This window comes from Triticum dicoccoides, chromosome 1A (genome assembly GCF_002162155.2).
Source record: "Triticum dicoccoides isolate Atlit2015 ecotype Zavitan chromosome 1A, WEW_v2.0, whole genome shotgun sequence".
NCBI lineage: Eukaryota > Viridiplantae > Streptophyta > Magnoliopsida > Poales > Poaceae > Triticum > Triticum dicoccoides.
Window position 1 is genome coordinate 580,655,453 of NC_041380.1, and position 23,571 is coordinate 580,679,023.

The 23,571-nt window shown below is 44.6% G+C and overlaps 1 protein-coding gene across 1 annotated transcript; it reads right to left on the reverse strand.

Moving 5' to 3' along the window:
* Positions 1-11,658: 11,658 nt before the first annotated feature.
* LOC119292296 (anthranilate O-methyltransferase 3-like) lies at positions 11,659-15,668 on the reverse strand. Its single transcript, XM_037571147.1, has 4 exons — positions 15,537-15,668; positions 14,921-15,334; positions 13,381-13,650; positions 11,659-12,292 (listed from the first exon to the last, which is right to left on the reverse strand). Exons 1-4 carry the CDS (start codon positions 15,609-15,611, stop codon positions 11,927-11,929), a joined length of 1,125 nt encoding a protein of 374 aa, XP_037427044.1. The 5' UTR covers positions 15,612-15,668; the 3' UTR covers positions 11,659-11,926.
* Positions 15,669-23,571: the final 7,903 nt, after the last annotated feature.

Below are 23,571 nucleotides of genomic sequence, written 5' to 3' on the forward strand. Positions count from 1 at the left end.
TGACGATTGACCCAAAACGAGGCGCTCACGTAGCCCAAAGAACCAGTCGGAAAGATCTCCAACTCTTTCCCCACTCTAACCTCGATCCATTCGGGGGCTAATGATGAAGCCATGTACCTAGGGTAGGGTCACGGACCTGTCCAAGGAGCCCTACCCTAGGACATCCCTAGGAGAAGTCACCTTTTCAATCGACTTGAAGGTATCCCACTCGACGGGTTCAAGACACTCGACCAAGAAGCTATCACTCGACCATGAAGCCAACCACTCGACCGCCAGGAGACCTAAAGTCACTCCGCAGGCAAACGGTCGGCTATCAAGTAGTCTTTATGGTCATTATAGCACTTTATTAGGGGCGTTACCAGTAACGCCCTACCTTAAATGTACCTTAAACCCTGCATGACTGAGGGCAGGAGGGGGTCGGCGAACTCTATATAAGCCACCCCCCTCCTCAGTATGACGGGTTCGCACCCCTGTTATTCACACGCCAGTAATCCAGTCGACCGCCTCCGGGCACCGAGACGTAGGGTTGTTACTTCCTCCGCGAAGGGCCTGAACTCGTACATCTTGGTGTGTTTACAACTTCCCAATCACTGAGATCTAGCCTCTCCTTACATACCCCCCTACATCACTGTCAGAGTTAGAACCACGATAGTGCCCCCCTTTCCTTCTCCCTCCCTCTTCCTTTCCCCCTCCTAGTAGGAGTAGAAAAGAGAGTCCTACTCCAACTAGGAGGAGGACTCCTCCTCCTCCTGGTGCGCCTACAGGGGCCGGCCGGCCTCCCCCCTTGCTCCTTTATATACGGGGGCAGGGGCACCTCTAGACACAGAAGTTGATCTGTTGATCTCTCCTAGCCGTGTGCGGTGCCCCCCCCCCCTTCACCATAATCCACCTCAATCATATCGTAGCGGTGCTTAGGCGAAGCCCTGCGTCGGTAGAATCATCATCACCGTCATCACGCCGTCGTGGTGACGAAACTCTCCCGTGAAGCTCTGCTGGATCGAAGTTCGTGGGATGTCATCGAGCTGAACGTGTGCTGAACTCGGAGGTGCCATGTGTTCGGTACTTGGATCGGTCGGATCGTGGAGACGTATGACTATATCAACCGCGTTTTGCTAATACTTCCACTTTTGTTCTACGAGGGTATGTGGACACACTCTCCCCTATTGTTGCTATGCATCACCCTGATCCTGTGTGTGCGTAGGAAAATTTTGAAATTACTATGTTCCGCAACAGTCGGTTAGGCAGGTTATTGGTCGCGGTTGTGCAGCTCGCTCTCGGAAGTGACCCGGTGATACGTCTCCAACGTATCTATAATTTTTGCTTGTTCCATGATGTTATATTATCAATCTTGGATGTTTTATATTCATTTTGTAGCAACTTTATATCAATTTCTGGGACTAACCTATTGACCAACTGTGCCCAGTGCCAGTTGCTATTTTTGCCTGGTTTTTTACTTCGCGGAATATCCCTATCAAACGGAGTCCAAACACAGTGAAACTTTTGGAGATTTTTTGGACCACATGACAACTTGGGAGCACGGGAAGCACCTGGGAGAGGCCCATGGGGCCCACAAGGCACCAAGGCGCACCCTGATGGGTTGTGGGGCCCACGGGGGTCTCCTCCACCGCCTCTTAGGTCTATAAATACCCAAATATTCCAGAAACTCTAGGGGAGTCGACAAAACACAATTCCATTCGCCGCAAGTTCCAGAACCACGAGAACCAATCTAGAGCGCTATTCCAGCACTCCGCCGGAGGGGAACACGATCACGGGGGGTTCATCATCCTCATTGGTGCTCCTCCAATGATGCGTGAGTAGTTCACCATAGACCTATGGGTCCGTAGGCAGTAGCTAGATGTCTTCTTCTCTCTTTTTGATTCTCAATACAATGGTCTCTTGGAGATCTATTTGATGTAATGACTTTTTACGGTGTGTTTGTTGGGATCCGATGAAGTTCGAGTTTATGATCAGATCTATATCCATGAATATTATTTGAGTTTTCTTTGATCTCTTATATGCATGATTATTCATAGCCTCATATTTATTCTCCGAATCTTTGGTTTAGTTAGGCCGACTAGATCATTTTTTCTTGCAATGGGAAGAGGTGTGCTTTGTGATGGGTTCGATCTTACGGTGTCCTCACCCAGGGACGGATGGGGTAGCAAGGCACGCATGTATCGTTGCTATTAAGGATAAAAAAAATGAGGTCTATTCCTACATGAATAGATCTTGTCTATATCATGTCATCGTTCTTATTGCATTACTCCGTTTCTCGATAAACATAATACACTAGATTTTTTTGGTGGGGAACTTCAGAGAGCTTTATTTAAACGAAGGCATTTGTTGGGCAGTCAGCCAGAAGGCTACTGACTAGGAAGCTAGGAGTGGAGTCCATCCAGCTTTCAGTCCCATTCAGCGTACATGCACGCTTAGCACACAAGTGTGCAGGACCATTAGCGGATCGAATTACATGAGTAATACTGAAAAATGAAAAACTATCGGAAAGCTCTCTAATTTCAGCTAGAATGGGTGCTACAACCGAGCGATTGGTGTAGCCAGAGTTCCAGAGGTCAACTGCCTCTAGACAGTCGGATTCCAGTTGCACGTGCGTGTAGCTGCGAAGCCAGGCGAAGATGGTACCCTCTCGAATGGAGAGCACCTCAGCAATGAATGGATCTGTGACCCCTAGATGGGGTTTACACCATCCACCCAGGAATGGCGAGGAAGAACGGGCTAGGCCTCCAATGCCTGCAGTATCTGTGTCTCGATGGGTCACTGCATCAGTGTTGATCTTGATGTAGTTTCCTTCTGGAGGTCGCCAACCATCGCCCAACATAGGTATGAAAGCCTGTCCAGGTATATCCAACAACGGAAGATCTTCTCGAATTCGTCTAACCGAGCTGGCAGGATCAATGATCTCCTGATCATGCGTACGCCTGTTGCGGGACATCCAGATCGCCCACATAACTATAATGATTGTGGCGCGATCCTTGTCAGAAAAGTGTTGATCACACAATATGTCTTTTGTCCATGAATTGGGATGAAGCCGTGGGAGTCTGATGTCAAAGAGAAGCCTCGCCTCTTCCCAAAATCGCCTTGCTGAGAACAATGGATTAGTGCATGCATCAGCTCCTCGTCCATTGCAAGGCACAACTTACATATACTTGTTTGTTTGACATGTCGGTGTTTGAGTGTGCACTCATCCGGGATTATCCCGCGGACCACTCTCCACCAGAAAACCCTAATTTTAGGGACCACTTTTAGTTTCCAGAGAGCGCACCACATCTGTTGTTCATTCGTTGATGGTTCCGCTATCGGCCCTTCTTCTAGAGCTAAGCACAGTTTATGATTCACTAGAGCTCGATAGGCTATTTTAACAGAGTAGATGCCAGACCTTTCGTGTGCCCATGCTAGGTAGTCTGCACCGCCGCCTTGCCTGAGGGGGATATTCAGTATTGCCTCTGCATCCGGCACGATGAATGTTGAGCGAATGAGGTCATGTTTTCAGGTCCCGTTCACATGGTCAATGAGCTCCGAGACTGTAAGAATCAGAGTAGTGGGAGGCCTGAATGACGGTGTCATGGTGATAGTCGATGGGATCCATCGGTCGTTCCAGACGAAAGTGGATGCTCCATCACCGATCCGCTTGATGACGCCAACCTTGAGAGCTTCTCGTCCGGCAACAATGGCTCGCCAGGTGGCTGATGCTGATTTTGGGGTGGTGGCTTGCATGAAATCTGAGTCCGGAAAATATCCCCTTCATCACTCTAGTACACAGGGCCTCCAGATTCGTCATGAACCTCCATCCATGTTTCCCTAGCAGGGGTAGGTTGAACTGTCGAAGGTCGCGGAAGCCCATCCCTCACTTAACTTTAGGTGTAGCAAGTTTGTCCCACGCTATCCAATGCAAGGAACGCCGATCCAGCGAGCTCCCCCACCAAAATTTTGCCATACTCGAGGTCATGTTCTTGCACACCTTTTTGTAAGGAGAAAGCAGGTCATAATGAAAGTTGGTATTGCTTGAGCGATAGATTTTATCAAGGTCTCTCTACCTGCACAAGCAAACAATCTTTATGACTAGCCCAACATCTTATCCCTTGCCATGTCTACTATGTGGTCGAACGTACCGCTGGTAATTCTTCCAACAGCAGTGGGTAGGCCAAGATATCTTTCTGAAAAAGCTTCTGAATACATTTAGGATCTGTTTCGGGTTTCCTTTGAGAGCAGCCGGCGTGTTGGGACTGAAGTAAATAGAACTTTTTGCTCTGTTGACACATTGGCCGGAAGCCTCTCCATAAATCCTGAGAATCTCATTTAGCCGAGATGCACTCTTAGTGGTCGCCTTGATGAAGATCAGAATATCATCAGCGAATAACAGGTGACTCACCCACGGCGCTCTGAAGCTAACTCGGATGCCACGATCAATGTAGTTCCCGTAGTACTTCAGCAACGAAGTGAATCCTTCGGCACATAAAAGGAAAAGATATGGTGATATAGGGCAGCCCTGCCGAAGGTGTCTGGAGGGAGAGAAGAAAGGAAACAACTCCCCGTTAACTCGAACAGAGAATCGAACTGAGGTAACACATTTCATGATTAGTCTTACTAGATTGCCGGCAAAACCAAGTCTCAAGAGCATGGCCTCAAGAAAATGCCACTCGACGCGATCGTAAGCCTTCATCATGTCCAGTTTGATGGCGCATGAATAGTTTCTTCCTTTCTCCCGTCTTTTAGTCGTATGAACACTTTCATATGCCACTAGGAGATTGTCCATGATCAAATGACCCGGGACGAAAGCACTTTGTTCTTCACTGACAATCTGGTCCATACATGGCCTCAGCCGATTGGTGATCGCCTTGACGGCAATTTTGTAAAGGACTGGGCATAATGCAATGGGCCGATATTGTGAAATACTCTGTGGATGACGTACCTTTGGAATTAACGGAATGGAAGTGTCGTTTAGTCCAGCTGGTAGTTCACCACCATGCAGGAAATCAAGCACTGCCAGAATTATGTCATCTTTCAATAAGTTCCAGTTGCACTGATAAAACCCCGCAGTGAATCCGTCTACCCCGGGCGCTTTCGACGGCGCCATTTGAAATAGTGCAGTGGTTATCTCCGAGGCTTCATACGGTTTACACAGCAAGTCATTCATGGCCGGTGTGACCCGACTGGGTACATGTGATAACAGATCATCACTATTGCTGAAACCTTGGGAGGTGTATAGTGCTTCGTAGCTAGAATTTCCTCCTTATCTTCATCTCCCGAGGCACAAACCGAGCCATCCAATCGCTGCTGGTTTGCGATCTTGTTAATACATTTATGTTGCCTTGCTTGCGCCTAAAAATAAGTCGTATTCCGATCCCCTTCACGTAGCCAGGGGACCCGACAACGGTTTTTCAACCATATCTCCTTCAGTCGTAGCGCTCCTCTGAGTTTTGACATGGTTACGCTTCTCTGAGTTCTAACATAATACACTAGATGCATGCTAGATTGCGGTTGATGTGTGGAGTAATAGTAGTAGATACAGAATCGTTTCGGTCTACTAATTTTGAACATGATGCCTATATTCATGATCATTGCTATGGATATCGTCATAAGTATTTGATCTTATATCAATTGCCCAACAGTAATTTGTTTACCCACCGTATCATATTTTCTCGAGAGAAGTCACTAGTTAAATCTACGGCCCTCCGTCCGATGTTTTATCATATTTGCTTTCCGATCTTCTATGTTCTATCTTTTGCGATATTATTTTCGGATCTATATTTCCAAAAATCCAAAAATACCTTGCTGCACTTTTTTTTATTTCGTGTTTCATCAAGATCTATCTATCCAAACTCATACAAATTTATATATCTTTTTACCGAGGAGGGATTGCCAACCCCTCTTATGCGTCGGGTTTCAAGTATTTGTTCTTTGTGTGCAGGTACTATTTACATAGTGTTGCTTGGTTCTCCTACTGTATTGATAACTTTGGTTTTATAACTGAAGAAAATACCTATTGTAGCTGTAGTGCATCATCCCTTCCTATTTACGAAAATACCGACACAGTTTCAAATCGCATCATCCGGCGGGGTATCCAGTGATTTTCATAGGAGCTGGTAAGAGAAACCAACGACTGTAGCAATTGCTTGTGAATCATAGTGGTTAGCGGTGGATAGGACCAGTGTGGCTTTAGTCATGACTAAGCCAGCTAGGAGACGTCCCTTCCCAGATTGGTGTCGACCATGGTCCTTGGCTTCGCTTCGAAGTGGTGGTAGATGGATGTAGACATGGATACTGCTCGTTTTTATTGTCCAATCTGCCGTTTGCATCTCCCCCTTCCCTTTTCCATTGATCGATCGGCGGGAATGACGGATGACGGTCCATCATAGTCACTAGTGGGTCAGGGATTCGTTTTCTATTAGAAGCCAGCTTGTGATGAAGTATGGTAGTGAATTTTTTCCACGGATTGATTTGTCATGGCGATTGGAAACACCGGTTGTTGCGGGAACATATGTTGTTCCCATTTCTATTCTTTTTGTAAGTAGACTAGTTCGACCTTTAATTTTTTCGAGAAGGAGTTCGACCGTTAATAAAGATAATATTTTATGCCCCAGAGAATGAAGAGACAGGAGGCTTGCCTTGCCTTTTTCAAAAAATGAAATAGTTAAACCATATGATTCATTTATCATGATGCACATGCATAACAATCTTAAATTACTTTTGCTAGATGAACATCGCTGAATTCAAACATCTAGATGGTTAATTTTTTTATATTAATATATTTGTAATGAATTATAAATATTTGAAACAAAAGTATGGTCGATTCATGATCTTTTTTGGTGGACAGATATTGCATTAACATAGATGACGTTGTGCTACAATTCTGAATAAGGATTTTGTTTTTTAGTGTTATCTTAACGTCCTAAACACTGCTCACTTCCCCTAAAAAAACATGGCTCACCTTCTTTGGATGTACTTTAAGCCTTAATTACAATATTTGAAAGAATAATTCTGAAATTTTGAGAATCTATCTCCAATGCTAGCACCCATGCGAAGTTCAGGACCTGAAACCAGGCGGATAGGTTCTACTGCAAGTAACGGAACTAACTAAGCAACTCAGTCCACTTGTTAAATGCTAACACTGTATTAGAATTTTGTTTTTGTTTTCGTCAGAAGTATGAAACCAAGGATAAACTTTAATATATATAGTTAGGACTTTACCTGTACATTAAGGACCATCTACATTATACCTTTCTCGGCCTTTTGGCAAGGATCTCCCCCGAAGAATAATTTATTAGTTTGTACTACCTCTTTTTCCGGCTTATACTTCGAAGGCTTTAATAGATCATGTGAGTATTGCCGTTCCGTTTTAAAAAAAAAGTATTGCCGTTCCCATCAATTTGGTGATGAAATGATAGGAATTTATGCAAATACATCAATGTATGAAAGTTAAAATGTTCATATATCAAGATATTTATTTGTTAGTAATGGAAGAAATGAATCATTGTTTGTAATGGGGAAATTAAATCTTTGGGCTGCTTTTCATGTGACAAGGTCATAGCATACAGTTTATTGTCCTGATTGTCAGCCTTCTTTTACACATCAAAAGGCATATCCCAAAACTGTACATCAGGAGAACCCAGATCTCTTCTTCTCTTCCCCAGCACCAGAGGCATCTCACTAGAATACCCCTCAATATAGGAAGCTAATTAGCCAGTGACAGTTGAAAAAAGTGTCTTGTTCAAACATTATCTAACTCCCATGGCCGCCTGCACCCATGCACTGGAAACATCATAATTTTTTAAATTATCCAAACTCATATGTAAGATTTATTGTCTATGTTTATTTGTCCTATAGCAAAATCCTTCCTGTATGGTTGATCAAAAACAATGTGAATAGAAACAATTTTAAGAAAATTACATCGATTATAGAGAATACAATAAAATCAAAACACGTAATCTACACCGGTAGCAATAACTATATCACTAAATTAACATCAAACTATCTAGGTGGACTACTCTGATATGTAGTCGTGAAACCAGTGATCATGGAGTCAGCGCACATGGTGTCATCCCCCCACAGTGGAGGACCAAGCGTCGTCAGGAATGATGGTGGGTGGACTCAATGGCACCGGGTCGTCACTCTCCTTACATGGTGGGGCCTTCCTCTCCTTAGCTAGCGGATTCTTCTTGGCTAGATCCTCAAAATACTTTATTAGGATCAGCTGCTGGTTCTTCTCAATGAGCGCCGCTAAGAGGTCCTCCGCACGCTTCTCCTTGACCGTGGAGTCGACCCTAATGGAAGCTGCGCCATCGGAGGAAGCCATAGCCGTGAAATCTATCGGTGCTAACACCTTTCATCACACAATAAAAAATAACATAAGAATCAAACATCAAAGATTACTTCTAAGCCAATTAATCATGGTCGATACTCTCTCACGGATATTTCGACTTTCAATGATGGTCGAGCTGGGCGAGTCCATCTTGCGTGAAAAATGTATATCACATGACGAACTCGCACAGGTCGACCGCCATCGGAAAAAGTCGATTTTCTTCCTGAAAGAACAACTCTCATCTACACTCTCTCACGTATATATGGTGGACACTCTTTCTGGTGGCGGTATATATGGTGGACACTCTCTCACGGATATTTTGTCTTTTGGTGACAGTCAAGCTGGGTGAGTCCATCGTGCATGACAACTATATATCACATGACAAATTCACCCAGATTGACCACCATTGGCAAAAGTTGATTTTCTTCCTCCAAGAACAACTCTTATCGATTGTTGGTGATGGTCGCTCTTCCTCTGATCCTCCTGATTTACAAAGATCGCAGAGGAGGAGCAGAGGAAGTGCAACCCCCTACGGCAACAGTCGGTAGCATTCCACTGAAAACATCTCTTATCTGTTAAATACGATCAACACTCACTCAAGATAAAAATGAATACAGACAAACTACTACCAAAATCAATACAATCATCCATAGGACCCATATAGCATTCATCCATAGAACCCATCTAGCATACATGCAAAGTACTATGAAGAATAGTACATAAAAACATCTACATAAACTACTATATAGGAATTACTAAATAAAAACAACTACAAAAAATTAATCCATGATAGCATCCAAGCACTCATATAGCATTCATCCATTCAATGGGGAGATGAAAGCTCACCAAGTGGGGGCCCGGTGGCACGGCCTGCCCCTCCCTCGTCTGCAGAAGGCCTATGCATGAAAAATGCGGGGGCCCGAGATGGATGAAAGACTAAAGAATAATAGTAATTGATTTAACAAAAAGCGTCGGCATCCATCATTGGAAGATGGCATATCACTGTGAATCCTCTCTGCCCGGAACAAGTGAAGATTCATAGTGATGGTTCATCTCCTTAATAGGGGTGTAATGAAGACCAAAGCTTACTGCATCTGGACTATCTAACTATTTAAGTAGGTCATGTTGCTTATCCCTTGGCGAGGTGGGACTAAAGTTTGCCGAGAGCCTAATCTTTACTGAGAGCCATTCTCGGCAAAGAAGTCACTGTGCCGTCAGTCGCCGCCGGATGTGCCACGTGGCAAAACTTTGTCGTGCGGCGGCTGCTTGGCTCTCGGCAAATTGTGCCTTTGGCGAGTGTTCTCCTTTTTCCGAGGTCTACTCTTGGCAATATCCTGTGTTTGCCAAGTTGTTCCAGTTGCCGAGAGGCCCTCTCAGCGTATGTTACTTTGCCGAGTGTCCGTGATTTGGCTCTCGGCGAAGAGCCTCGCACCTGGCATATACAAAAATTCCAGTAGTGCTAACACATCTTCTAACATGGGAACAGATATGTGTTCCGTCAAGACTACATAATTTATTCAAAAGAAACATCAAACGAACAATTTGGCCGTGTTCGGATCAAAATTATCGTGCTACAGGATGGACTGACGGACTAGCTACATGTGAGGGTGTCACTCTATGTTTGGTTGCAACGCTCGGACAGCCACAAACAAACTTGTGTGGCTGCGAACAAGTGAGGGCGACAAGGTGGAGCGTCGGAACCGTTGATATGCCGGGAAGACAATGATTAGATAGCGTCTGCTGATCAGACTTTTTCGATCTATAGTATAAATTAGTCTAGCTAGCTGGCTAGAACAGAATACCATGGCGGCGCTCAACGAACAAGACGAGCTCGCCATGACCACCAAGGAGATCACGAGATGCTTCAAGCCCAGGTCGAGCTCTACCACCAGTGCTTCGCGTGCGTCAAGTTGTTGGCGCTCATCAAGGCCGCCACAGAGCGTTGTGTTAGTGGACGGTAAAAATCGGACTTTGCTATTACAGGTTTCAGGGACTGTCACGTGTCATCATTTGATTTGGATTAAAGGGAGGAAGGGTCCCACCCTCCCTGAAACTCAGGGGGCGGAGAAGTTAATTTGCACTAAGGCCTCTATAAAGTCCCATTGTTTGCCCGTGAGTATAGGATTATTGGTAGTGGTCCCACTTTGGTCAGGCATTGGCGAAGCTGCTGGCTTGCGTGGCCGGAGGGCTGGCCATGGCTTCCGCATGGTGCGGGTGGCTACGTTGGCTGCAATGTGGCCTGTTCCGTGGTGGCAGCAGGGGTGGTGTGGTGGACCATCTCGTTGGAGGTTGACCGCCGGTTAGCTCCGCGAGGTGTGGTTGGCTCCGACGGTCTCGGTGCCTCTTCCAAGATGGACAACTTTGTTGGCGGTGACAGTTGGTAGGCTTGCTGGCACCGGTGCAGGATGATGTGCGACCGAGGTGTTGTGGGAGCTGGTTTGAAGACCTTGTCTCGACCTTATGCCGTCACCAGCAATGGCGGCGGCTGTGGCCGTCGTAGACCTCCCTGGAGGCATCGCTTATTTGCTGCCGCACCCCGCCTGCACGGTTCCGTCCATCGCGTCCTCTCTAGATGAAACCCTTCATTTTGTGTTCCGACGATGGTGGCACATTGGTGTGTCGTTTTTCTACTTGGGGGCCTTGTCTTGGAGCTCTACATCAGCAAGCGTGACCGGTGGTTTGTGGCGATTGTGGAGTTCATACTTTTGTGACAAGGATGAAGGTGGGAGCGATGTCGGTGAGGCGGCAATGGTTGTAGTAGTCGTTTCTTCTTCGGTGTGTCTATGGTATTGCCTCCGTTTTTTGGTTGTTGTGGAGTCGAAGCTGCTGGAGCGGAGCCCTCTGGTATACGGGCTGCAGGTGGCCTGTTCGATGATCTTCTGCGGCACCAACCGTGCCTAGATTTGTTCTTCAGAGTTCTCCGTCGGAGTCGGAGTTGCGCTATTTTGCAGCATGTGGCTGTGTTTTGCCTAGATCTTCATGGAGCTTCACGCGTCCGCGATGATGTGGATTGTGTCAACAATGCTGACGGCGAAGTCGGAGTTGTTTGCTCAGAGTTTAGGGGTGGCGATGATGCCTCTAGTGAAGGAGGGATCACGATGGCGCACACGTGCTGTCTCGTTGGGGCCCTCTTTCGAGCTTTGTGCATGGGATTTCTTATGTGTGCAGCTCAGCGTTTGTGATAGTTTTAGTACCGTTCTTCATAATTAACTAGGCAATCTGGTTTTCGCTTGGTTTTCTCTAATTAACTCAGCAACCATTTTGAAAAAAGAAAAACAACCTCTTCGGTAGGGGTTGACAAATGAGGATCCTCAAATCTTGGCCTTTGCACAAACAGAATATGCATAAAATTAGACAAATGTCTTTTCCATGTAGCCAACTAAGCCATACATTCTTATTCTTATACAATATCATCGAAACATTTTTTTACATATTAAATGGCAGGGTTTCTAGCGTACTTGCTTGCCATAAAATTCATGGAATTGACAAGGAAACATCCTTTTCCATACGTACAAAATATTAACAAAACATCTTCTACATATAATATGTGATGGACCAGAAATACTGAACTCCCCGCATTTATTCAAATTGACACTTGAGAAGTATTTCTTAGTGCTTGGCGTTCAAATAGATGATAATTATAGGATACTTGGCCTTCGCTTTCTTGAGGTGCTTTGAAATCATGCTGGCATAAACCATAAACAGATCATCAAGAATGGCCTCTCCGAAGTGTTTCTTAATCAGCGGTTCCGCCACCGCCCTTATGCACCTGGCAACATTCAACCCACTACTGCTGCAGCCCAACACGACATCATCGTTTGTGTCGTCGTCTTGTGGATCCCAGCTTGATTCAAACACACTCATGTGTTCCACATTGAAGAGATTGTTCTCCTCAACCACAGCCTTCACTTCGTCCATAGATGGCGCAGAAAATGGAAGGTTGAAAGAGACCAGCTTCTCCTTCTCCACAAGGCCCTGCCACACGTTGCAGAAAAATAGTACTTTTTTTCAAAGTTTGTATGAATTCATATGCATGTTTTAAGATGCTAAATATAAATAGTTTTCCTCCCAAGATATCTCGTAGATGGATACCCGTAGTCACAATAACTTTAGACCATGCAGACTTGGACACACTTCTATTTCTCCTCAGCGATGTGTGCTATGCGTGGCTCCAACAATTCATTTGGGCACCACCCTTTACATTGTTTCCAACCGTATAGGTTCCAGCGCTCCATGGAAGGACCCTCTGCCGCCTTTATCCATTAGCTGTCATGCCTAAATATAATGTTATTGAGATTGGCCGCTCCCACTGCTAGCTAGGCATTAGAGTATCACGTCCTCTGCCTCCACTAAGTGTCCAAGTTTCACAGACGTCACCAATTCGTGCTCTTAACCCGCATGTGGCCTTCAGCTACCATACCATCGTTATAGCTACCATGCCTATTGTTATCATTGGGCCAGAGACTGTAGAAGGTGGCATATATAATTTTATTTTCTTCCAGTTATTGTAAACTCTAGAAGTTCACATGAATTTTTTGAAATAGATAATGATGTTTTAATATTTGGATAGTTCGACCCAAAATCTTTGAAAACCATTTGATCTTTTACTATTCTGAAAGTTTATGAGAAATTTCTAGAGTAGTTTCTTGTAATTTATGAAAGTTGTGTCTCGTAGAGGCTCATAAGAAATCTTGGAAATTTGCCGCACTATTTTGGAAGTTAGAATTTGTTGAAAGCTCTAATTTCTGAAAGTCGAGCTTATGATTTCAAGCTACCTATGATGGAATCATAAAAATTTAAAGAATAGTCGTCGAGACAATCCTTCTTTTCTCTTTTCCCTGTTCAATTTGTCTCTACGTTGAGTTGAAAAGGGATGCGGCCGTTCTGGTCTCTCACTTGGTCGAACCACTCATGTCTCATTAGCAACGCTGTTGGAAAATGATCATTGGGGAAGATTCGGGCGGGTGACAGCCTATTAGCTGCTTCCAAGTCCTTCATTCATAAGATAGCACTAGGAGATATATATACGAATTAGCATTCAGTCAGCACATTATAGAGCATACCTTCAGCACTAGAGAGAGAAGAGCTTGGGCGAGCAAGTCCCACATGCTGCTTGCTTCACCATGTAACAACATGTCTTTGCTCTTTCTGCCTAGAAATGTTAGAACCATATGCCCACCACGTACAAGTTCATTGAATCGCAGCGTCAGGAACAAAGACAGGTCCTTTTGGTACTCTTCTTGGTATAGTTTTATCACAGCTGGAGGAGTACTCTTGCCAATGTAGATGCTCTCTTCATTCAGGTAAGCACCTCTTGAAAGCTCATCCAGTACCTTTGGAAGCCATAAAGAAATTGATATAGTTATGTGATTAGTTGGACAAAATCAATATACTGGTATGTACAAATTTATTTTTCTTTAAAATTTCCAAAACCCCATGAATATATATTGCATCTATGCACAATATTATTCAAAAATATGTTAATAAGCGACATGAAGAAATACAAATTTGCACAAATAGTAAGTCAATCTTTGATCGACACATTTGTTTTCTTGTGTGCAAGCTACAGCAGAAAAGACATACAGTAATATGTTAAACTTTATACACACGTGCTATATATATGTCCATATGTATACGTAAAATTGATTTTTGTAGGATTTGAAATACCTTTTTCTCCCCCGATGTAACAAAACCACGGTAACTGAACTGATATGAACCGTAATGAATGGTAGCGACCAGTGACAACTTTTGCACCAGGATAATTAGTCATTGGCTAATGCACTTGATCCCTAAAAGTGGCTTCTTTCTTTCAAGTTCAACAACCAATATTCCTTAGTATTTATCTTCTCTCAAATTTTGGATTATCGTTTGAATTAAATTTCACCAGGGAATTGTAGCTGGATGAGTTGGATTTTGGCTAGCTCTTGGCATTTAATCCACCCACACTTCAGTTTGTCCATCGCATGCACTTCATTATTCTCTTAAGATCATCTTACATAACAAGTAGCAAAACATGGGATACCCTCTTTTTCGATATAAGGACAATGGATAGCCATCTATAACGTCATGGTCAGCATATTTCTCGAAACTAATTCTGGTACTCCCTCTTTTTCTAAAAAAAAAATATAGCGCGCCCGCGTTTCCCGAGGTTCAACTTTGTCCATAAATTTAACCAACAAGACCGACTGTGGCGGGAGCAAAAATTATATAATTGAAAACTTTTTTTGAATATGAATTCATTGATATAATTTTTGCTCCTGCCACAATCGGTCTCGTTGGTTAAATTTATGGTCAAAGTTGAAGCGCGGAAACCGAGAACACACTATATTTTGGAACGGAGGGAGTAGCAAGTATAGAGAAAAAAATAAGGGATAACATGTAATTACATTCTAGAGTTTACATTCCTCTCGTTTCTTTAGTCGCAGTTGGCTTCTTGCACCTTGTGGAAAGACATGATTGTTTGGAAAAGTATATTAATTTTTTTCTCTTGCTAAGAAATGAGTGAGTAAATCATGTGAGTTTGTTGAAGAGATTCTCAAGCAGTTTTAACACGGGTTTCACTTGAGCTCAAACAATGCCTCGAACTGGTTTGTACGCACGCACCTTGGACCTCCACATGAGGGAGTAGGAGGAATGGAAGAGGTGGACACTCCGGCATGGGAACAGCCTGGTGTAGAAAGAACCCGGCATCCCGGCCACGTAGTATTGCGGCCTCCTATCGGCGGTGAGCTCCTGCAGCCGATCCAGCGACCTGAAGACGAGGTTGAAGTCGTTCCCCGGCAGGTCGTTGAGGAAGAACTGCAACTCCATGGCTGCGGCAGGAGGGCGCTGCTCCTGCTCTTCTTCCCGGTTGTGGTCGGAGATTGTACCGATGACCTCCGACACAAGCAGCAGCGTGTTCGGCCCTGACGAGCAGCCTAGGTCGGCGACGACCATGGTGCTCTTGTCCGGCAGTGACCTGTACAGCTCCACCACGGCGCCCTGGAGCACCGGCCTGGTCTCAAGCATGGCCTTCTCCTGCTCGGGCGGGAGTAACAAATTAATTAATCGATCGAGCACCCTCTGGACGCAAAAGGCAATAAATGCATGCACTTTTTTCCCCAACCGGGCTCACAACAAATTCCATTAATTTCTTAACGGAAATATTCAGTACAGGTAGTTCAACCTAGAACAAAGCAGCTGAAGGAGAACAAGCATGCATGCATGGGACGGTAGTTACTTGGAGTCTGGAGTTGGTGGCGTAGCTGTTCTCTCCGTCGCCGTTGGCCATGTGAAGCCATTGCTCTACCTCCATGGCTAGCTATCACTTGCGAGTTGTGACTTCTTGTGAGGATGATTTAAGTACTCACGCAGACGGGAGGAGTCGTCCCCTTTTATAGGTATATCTAGCTAGGATCACTAGCAATAGATGAAGACGAGGACAAAAGTTTTGGACTTTTGCTTTTCTGAAACCAATCTGCTGCATACAAATTCTTGGCTGACCACTGCATAGATGTCACGGCGAGTACCTCAGCACATAAACGTACGGCTACCTGCCTCAAATCAGGTCACGTGCACTCAATCGGATTGATTCTTCATAGCAGAATACTCTTCACGCGAGGAAATTGCACAAACCACCTACGTTTGGTGCTAGTGTTGCACATAACACCTATTTTATAGGTTTGTTGCACAAAACGCCATATATTGGGGTAATTCACAGCTAGGTCTAATCCACCATTTGGATGTGTCGACATGATTTCTGACAATTGGGTCCAGTTTGTAAGTACACTGGTGTCAGAAAAATGGCGTCGAGGATAAGAAAGCAACATAGCGTACTCCTACTTCACTTCAAGTCCAGCCTCGACAAGAATGAATACCGTATATTAGTACGTGATGCCTATACTGCAACTTGGGATGTATTTGGATAATAAAACCCCATGGCGGTAATATTTTGGTGTGTGAGACTTGATGATGTCTGTAATGGCCATATGGCGACTACTTGGATGCTAAAGCCCAATGGCAACAATATCATCCATGTTTTGGTGCTACTGATCTTATTTTATGAATATTGTGGCTATTTATGAATCTTTTCAGATTTGTCTAGCAATCTTATGTTTTGTCATTCAAAAGTTTGTGGTGTGGTACTAGTTAGATGTAACTAGTGATGAATCTAGAAAGTTTCAGCTGATTTGGATCACATTATAACGAGATATTGGTAGTTTATATTGGCTCGTATATTTCTTTACTCAAAATTTAAAATTTTCAAAAGAAACGCGAAACAATTTCAGTAAATCACACCTGTATCCAATACTATTCTGAAAAAAACAAAGCTCATTTGGACCAATAGTTTGTGAGATACTTGCAACGTTAGTTGGCTCGTTCAATATTTTTCTCAAATTAATATTTTTTTAAAATGCAAAAATAACTCCTAATAAATCATACATGCACTCACTAATATTTTAAGGAAAATTCAGCTCAATTCGAGCAAAGGATTGTGAGATATTGATAGTTCTAGTTGGCTATTGATGTGACTGGTTTTTTGCCACCGGTGCACTTACACACTAGACCCACTTGTTAGCAATCATGTTAACACACACAGATCATGGATTAGAGCTAACTGCAACGAATTGCCCCAATATGCGATGTTTTGTGCAACAAACCTGTAAAATAGATGTTTTGTGCAACACTAACACCAGAAATAGGTGGTTTGTGCAATTTTCTCTCTTCACGCCTGCTGCTTTGCTGGCCTTGCTGCGTCCCCTGCATGCGTGCTGTACGTGTATTTTTCAGAGTGTGCAAGTAGATATACCCATGGGAACTTCACGTGTGCAACCGGAGCCCTACAACGTCCCATCGGACAACCCAGTCACTGTTCAGACAGAAGAAAGAAGTTTAAAAACCATCCAACTGTAATCTTTATTTTGTCCGGACATGTTCGAGCAGTCCACAAATCCCCATATCCAAGCCATATACATGGAGGATATGTAGGGATCTCCGGGCGTGCCCAGGCAAGGTGCTACGTAGGATTTGGCAAACCACGGACTTCTTTTTCTCTTTCTTTATTCTTTCTTTCTCTTCATTGTCTTCCTCTTCACCAATCACATGCACGTGACCGGACAATATGAGGATAATATGAGAAGTGTGGTTGTTTCGCAAGAAAAATGAGGATCCAAAATAGACGTGCCATGACACTGACCAGGCACATCCGCGGACGTATCAGTAACCGAATCAAGCAATTGTGGTTGTAGAGGCTCTAAGTTGGTCTTCCTACTGACTAAGCCATAAAGTCCTTGAGCATGCACCAAACCCTTACAAGTTCTATTAGTTCTTTTCTTTAACACAGTACATACGTAGACACTCATACATACACACACTCACCCAGATGAACATACACACACAAATCCTATTCCTATGATCACCTCCCAGACACTTTCTCTGTATGGAAAAAGGAAGAAGATGTTGCTTCGGCTTCCGTTTGTAGCTCTGATTTGCGTTTACCCTATTTTCGTGACTCTCCTCTCTTTCTTCTCCCCCTACCATTATTTTGATCGAGCCGGCACATCATTTTGGGATTGACAAAATCGTTATAGACGTCTTCGTAGTCGATGGGAACATCTTCTTCCACTAAACGCACATCGCCAAAAAGCTTCGAATATATCCAGAAAAATGTGAGCACCAGTGTCAAGTCCATGTCCTGAACCTTGATAGGCTGAGGATACAACTGCCCGGCCCCATAACCATCCAACTACATATTTGGTTCTCAAGTTCTATTAGTTTAATCACCCAATTAAGCTGAATAGGATCCTTAGGTTGCATGTCCATCCTTATCTTCACGAAGTACCTACCTTGGTACGATTGGGTGCTTAGCTTGTCCATCCTTATCTTCACAAAGTACTTACCTTGGTACGATTGTGTGCTTGATAGGGGGCTAGGTGGACGAGGATTTGTGGCTCACAAGTGCAGAGGTACGCATGTCCCTGGTGCCTGCTTTAATTTTTAATTTGGCTTCCGATTTTAAAGTTCTATATCTCTTAAATGATAATTCTAAATTAACATATGTTTTCATATTCATGTTTCTCTTGACCAGTGCTTTCAAATAAGATTCATTTTTTTAATATATTTGATGACCTTAGAAAAATATGTTCAGTTTCAACGTCGAGACTTAGTACGAGCGATCAATAAAAATCAATTATTTTGTGTTGATGACCGACAAAAAAATTCCTTTTAGTTATATCTATATAACTGGTGAAAACTTGGCAGTTTTAGATGCAAAAACCGTAAAGTTAATCATTGAAGCTAAATTTTTGAGAGATTTTCTTTTTTAGTTTGCCCTTGTGTGGGATTGAAGTACTATGCGAGCGGGCGGAAGGACTTGGCAGATGACTGCCCCCCACACTTGCCCTAAAACGTATGTGTGGCATGCGCCTGAACATGATTTAAGTACTCACGCAGACGGGAGGAGTCGGCACCTTTTATAGAGGGGGCACGTATATATAGGTATATCTAGGACATACAAGCAATGGACGATGAAGACGGGGACAAAATTTTTGGACTTCTGTTTTTCTGAAAGCAATCTGCTGCATACAAATTCTTGGCTGACCACTGCATGGACGTCACGGCGAGTACCTCAGCGCATAAACGTACGGCTCCCTCCGTCAAATCAAGTCACTCAGACGAATTGATTCTTCATGCCAGAATGCTCTTCACGCCTGCTGCTTTGCTGGCCTTGCTGCGTCCCGTGCATGCGTACTGCACGTTCTTTGAAGGGAGAGAGAGGAAATTGGTGAAATTGTTGTTGATTTTCTATTGCTTGAGCCTCGTGGGTATATATGTAGGAGTACAATGACCAATTTAAAGTACAAAACAAGGCAGGACCAAATCCTAGTATATACTATACTTCGTAATAATCATATACTTGACATCCCTCTCCGTAGTCACAACGATAGCGAAGCAGACGATGAGACTGGAGAAGAATCCGAAAGCAAGCTGACGGACAACCCCACGTAACAATCGTAACGGTCGATGCATCGCGGAAGTTGTGGCTGCAGTGGAAACTGACGAGTTTGCTCAGGTAAGGCGGTAGCCCTTTGTGTGTTTATCGATTTAGCCAAGAGCGTAGGGTAGTGTAGTCGTGGTCGAGGTAGCAGTGCTAAGAACTTCGTGGTCGATGTCGAGTCGGGGAGCCGGTGTCGAGGATGTTGCCGTGGAGCTGTGGGTGCAAGGAAGCGCCGAGTTTGTCATGGGCGTAGTGGTGTCAAAGTAGTGTGCGCCGGGTAGAGGACGGTGTTGACGAGGCTTCGCGCTAGGTTTGCCAAACAAGGGGACACCTCGTAGACGAAGGCACGCATCGGTGATGCCAGCAATGGGCATGCGAAGACAGACAAAGAAGAAGTTTACGAAGCACCCTACCGGGCTTGCCTGGGGACACATCGTGGACGAAGGCACACATCGTTGTTGCCAGCACCATGCATGCGTAAATGAGAGACCTACAAGAGCTGTAGGCCATGTCGAGGAGTCGGAGGGCCAGCAGAGAAGAAGACTCGGCGACGGTTGTGGCACCAATCGGCGCGAGGCCGATGTCGCCATCGATGGTGGGAGTAGACGAAGTGGTCGGGGGTAGATGACGGCGACGCTGCCGGACGGGCTGGTGCTGGACGAAGACGAAGGGGCTGGACTGGTGGCGACGGCTACCGGGGTAGCGGCGGCGGCGGCCGAAGAAGAGCGGCGGAGAACAAGATGAAGCCGGCGACGACGGACAGCGTGGGACGACGTGCGGACAAGTAGCGTCAGCACCGGCACCCGGGCTACCAAAGAAGTTGCGGCGCCCGGGCAGCGAGGCTCGAGCGACCAAAGAAGCTGCCGCGCTTGAGCTCGAGGCAGCCGACGAGCCTGACGCCGCCAGGGATGAGGCCGACGTAGATCAATGGGTCGGCCGGTGCACGCAGGGGCAGCTGTGATGGGCCGCCACATTGTGTGATGCCGCCGGGTTGGGGCGACGCACGAGGCCAGGTTGGAGCAGGGCGGTGACGGTTGGTGCAGGGCGACGACCGGGTCAACACGTGGGCGGCGGTGGGCCTTGATGGGCCGTCTCGACGCACGTGGCCTTTGGGTCGGAGGAGAGACCGGCTGGTCGCATGAAAGCACAAGTGCTCCCTAGGTGGTTTTGATAATTGATGACAACATATCTCTTGTTGGACTAACATTTCTATCTAGCATGTTTCAGATAAGTTCAACAATGGAGTGGCATGGACTAAAGGTTGTGGGAACTCCTTCAAGATGCTAAGGACAAAGGATTGGCTAAAGCTTCAAGCTCAAGACTCTTCATTTTACATTTTAGTGATCCAAGATCACATTGAGTCCATAGGAAAAGCCAATACTATCAAGGAGGGATGAGGTGTTGCTTAATGAGCCTCTTGCTTCATGTGCTTAATGATATGCTCCAAAATCCTCAGCTACTTTCTCACTTCCACATATGACCTAAACCCTAAGCCAAACTCGGTCCTACCGATTCTTTCTATCCGGCGCCACCGAGTTTCACTTGTCATAAGCCACTGCCAAACCCTAGCAATTCGGTTCTACCGATAGGGATCTCGGTCTCACCGAGATCGGATTGCAAACTCTCTGTTTCCCTTTCGTAACTTTTCGGTCTCACCGAAAGAGCGAATCGGTCCCACCGAGATTGCAATGTAAACTCTTTGTTTCCCTTTTGTAACTTTTCGGTCTCACCGAAAGAGCAAATCGGTCCCACCGAGTTTGCCTGACCAACTCTCTGGTTAGCTTATTACCAAACTCGGTCTCACCGAGTTTGTGTAATCGGTCTCACCGAGATTACGTTATGCCCAAACCCTAACCATATCGGTCCTACCGAGTTGCATGTCAGTCCCACCGAAAATCTCTAACGGTCACTAGGTTTACCTTTTCGGTCCGACCAAGTTTGTTGATTCGGTCCCACCGAGATTGGAAAACTGTGTGTAACAGTTGGATTTTGTGTGGAGGCTATATATACCCATCCACCTCCTCTTCATTCGTGGAGAGAGCCATCAGAACACATACACAATTCCAACTCATATGTTCTGAGAGAGAACCACCTACTCATGTGTTGAGACCAAGATATTCCATTCCTACCATATGAACCTTGATCTCTAGCCTTCCCAAGTTGCTTTCCACTCAAATCTTCTTTCCACAAAATCCAAATCCTATGAGAGAGAGTTGAGTGTTGGGGAGACTATCATTTGAAGCACAAGAGCAAGGAGTTCATCATCAACACACCATTTGTTACTTCTTGGAGAGTGGTATCTCCTAGATTGGCTAGGTGTCACTTGGGAGCCTCCGACAAGATTGTGGAGTTGAACCAAGGAGTTTGTAAGGGCAAGGAGATTGCCTACTTCGTGAAGATCTACCGCTAGTGAGGCAAGTCCTTCGTGGGCGATGGCCATGGTGGGATAGACAAGGTTGCTTCTTCGCGGACCCTTCGTGGGTGGTTGCTTCTTCGTGGACTCGCGCAACCATTACCCTTCGTGGGTGGAGCCCTCCGTGGACTCGCGCAACCGTTACCCTTCGTGGCTTGAAGTCTCCATAAACGTGGATGTAGGGTAGCACCACCTATCCGAACCACGGGAAAAACATCCGTGTCTCCAATTGCGTTTGAATTCTCCAAACCCTTCCCCTTACATTCTTGCAAGTTGCATGCTTTACATTCCGCTGCTCATATACTCTTTGCATGCTTGCTTGATATGTATTGTGTATGTTGAAATTGTGCCTAAAACTCCACTCAAACCAAAAAGGCCTAAAAATTGCAACTTTAGCACTAAGTGTCTAATCACCCCCCCCCTCTAGACATACTTTCGATCCTACACGTGGTATCAGAGCTTTGGTCACCATTGCCTTGGTTTAATCATCATTGGAGGAAGATGGATGTGTCTACCTTAGGGAGTCTTAGACATAGAGTGCCTATTCTTGATGGAGAGTATTTTCACGAGTGGAAAAATGATATGCTTGTAATCTTCAATCAATATCATTTGAACAAGTATATTGCTAGTCCTTGTGCACCTCATATTGATCCTTTGCATCCTACCCTAGATGAAGATATTGACATGATTCGCAATCTTAGAACTATTGAGCTCATCATTAGAGGATTGCCCAAAAATTTGATTGCTAATTTGCCTACTCTTAATTGTGCCTATACTATATGGAAATTTCTTGAGGAACGATTTCCCGATCATTCCTTGAAAAATTTGGATGAAATTCTCCATAAATCTATTTCCTTGAGTAAGATGAACTCTAGTGATCCTAGTTTTGGTAATTGTCTATTTGAACTTACCAATCATAAGCATGCTAAAGGAGATGTTGGAATCATTAGTGATATCATATTCGAAGCTATAAGAATTCATAAAGGTGACCACTTTGATGATCATTTATCTAATGAATTACCCTCTCTAGGAAATGATGAGTCACAAGATCATGGTGAACATGGATACTATGATGATGATGATGATAGTGACTTCGATCTTGATGATGCAATGAGACATTTTGGTCTTATGGAAAATCTTTGGGGATATGAGTCAGGAGGAAAGGAATGGGTTCTTGATAGTGGATGTACTGATCATATGACCGGAGATGAAGAGATGTTTCATGAGCTTGCTGAAAATGACGGCCCTCGAAAATATGTCACCTTTGGTGATAATTCAAAGGGTAAAGTGGTTGGCCTTGGTAAGGTGGCCATCTCACATGATAGTTCCATTCAAAATGTCATGCTCGTTGAATCTCTTGGCTACAACTTACTTTTAGTATCTAGACTTGCTGATTTCTATTTGAATGTCCTATTTACTGAGGTAGATTGCCAAGTATTTCATCGAGGCAATCATAAAATGGTCTTTACTGGTATGCGTAGAGGTGATCTTTACATTGTCAATTTCTCTAAAAAGGCACAACCTAAAACTTGCTTTATTGCTAAATCCTCAAAAGGTTGGTTGTGGCATAGACGACTAGGTCACGTTGGCATGAGAAACCTTGACAAGCTTATTAAAGGAAATCATATCCTTGGAGTTAATGATGTCATATTTGATAAGGATAGACTTTGCAGTGCTTGTCAAGCAGGTAAACAGGTTGGAGGAAGACATCTCGTGAAGAACATCATGACCACAAGGAGGCCACTCGAGCTACTTCATATGGATCTTTTTGGTCCCAACGCCTACAAGAGTCTCAGTGGAAATTCTTTTGGTCTAGTTATAGTTCATGATTTTTCAAGATTTACGTGGGTGTTCTTTCTTAATGAC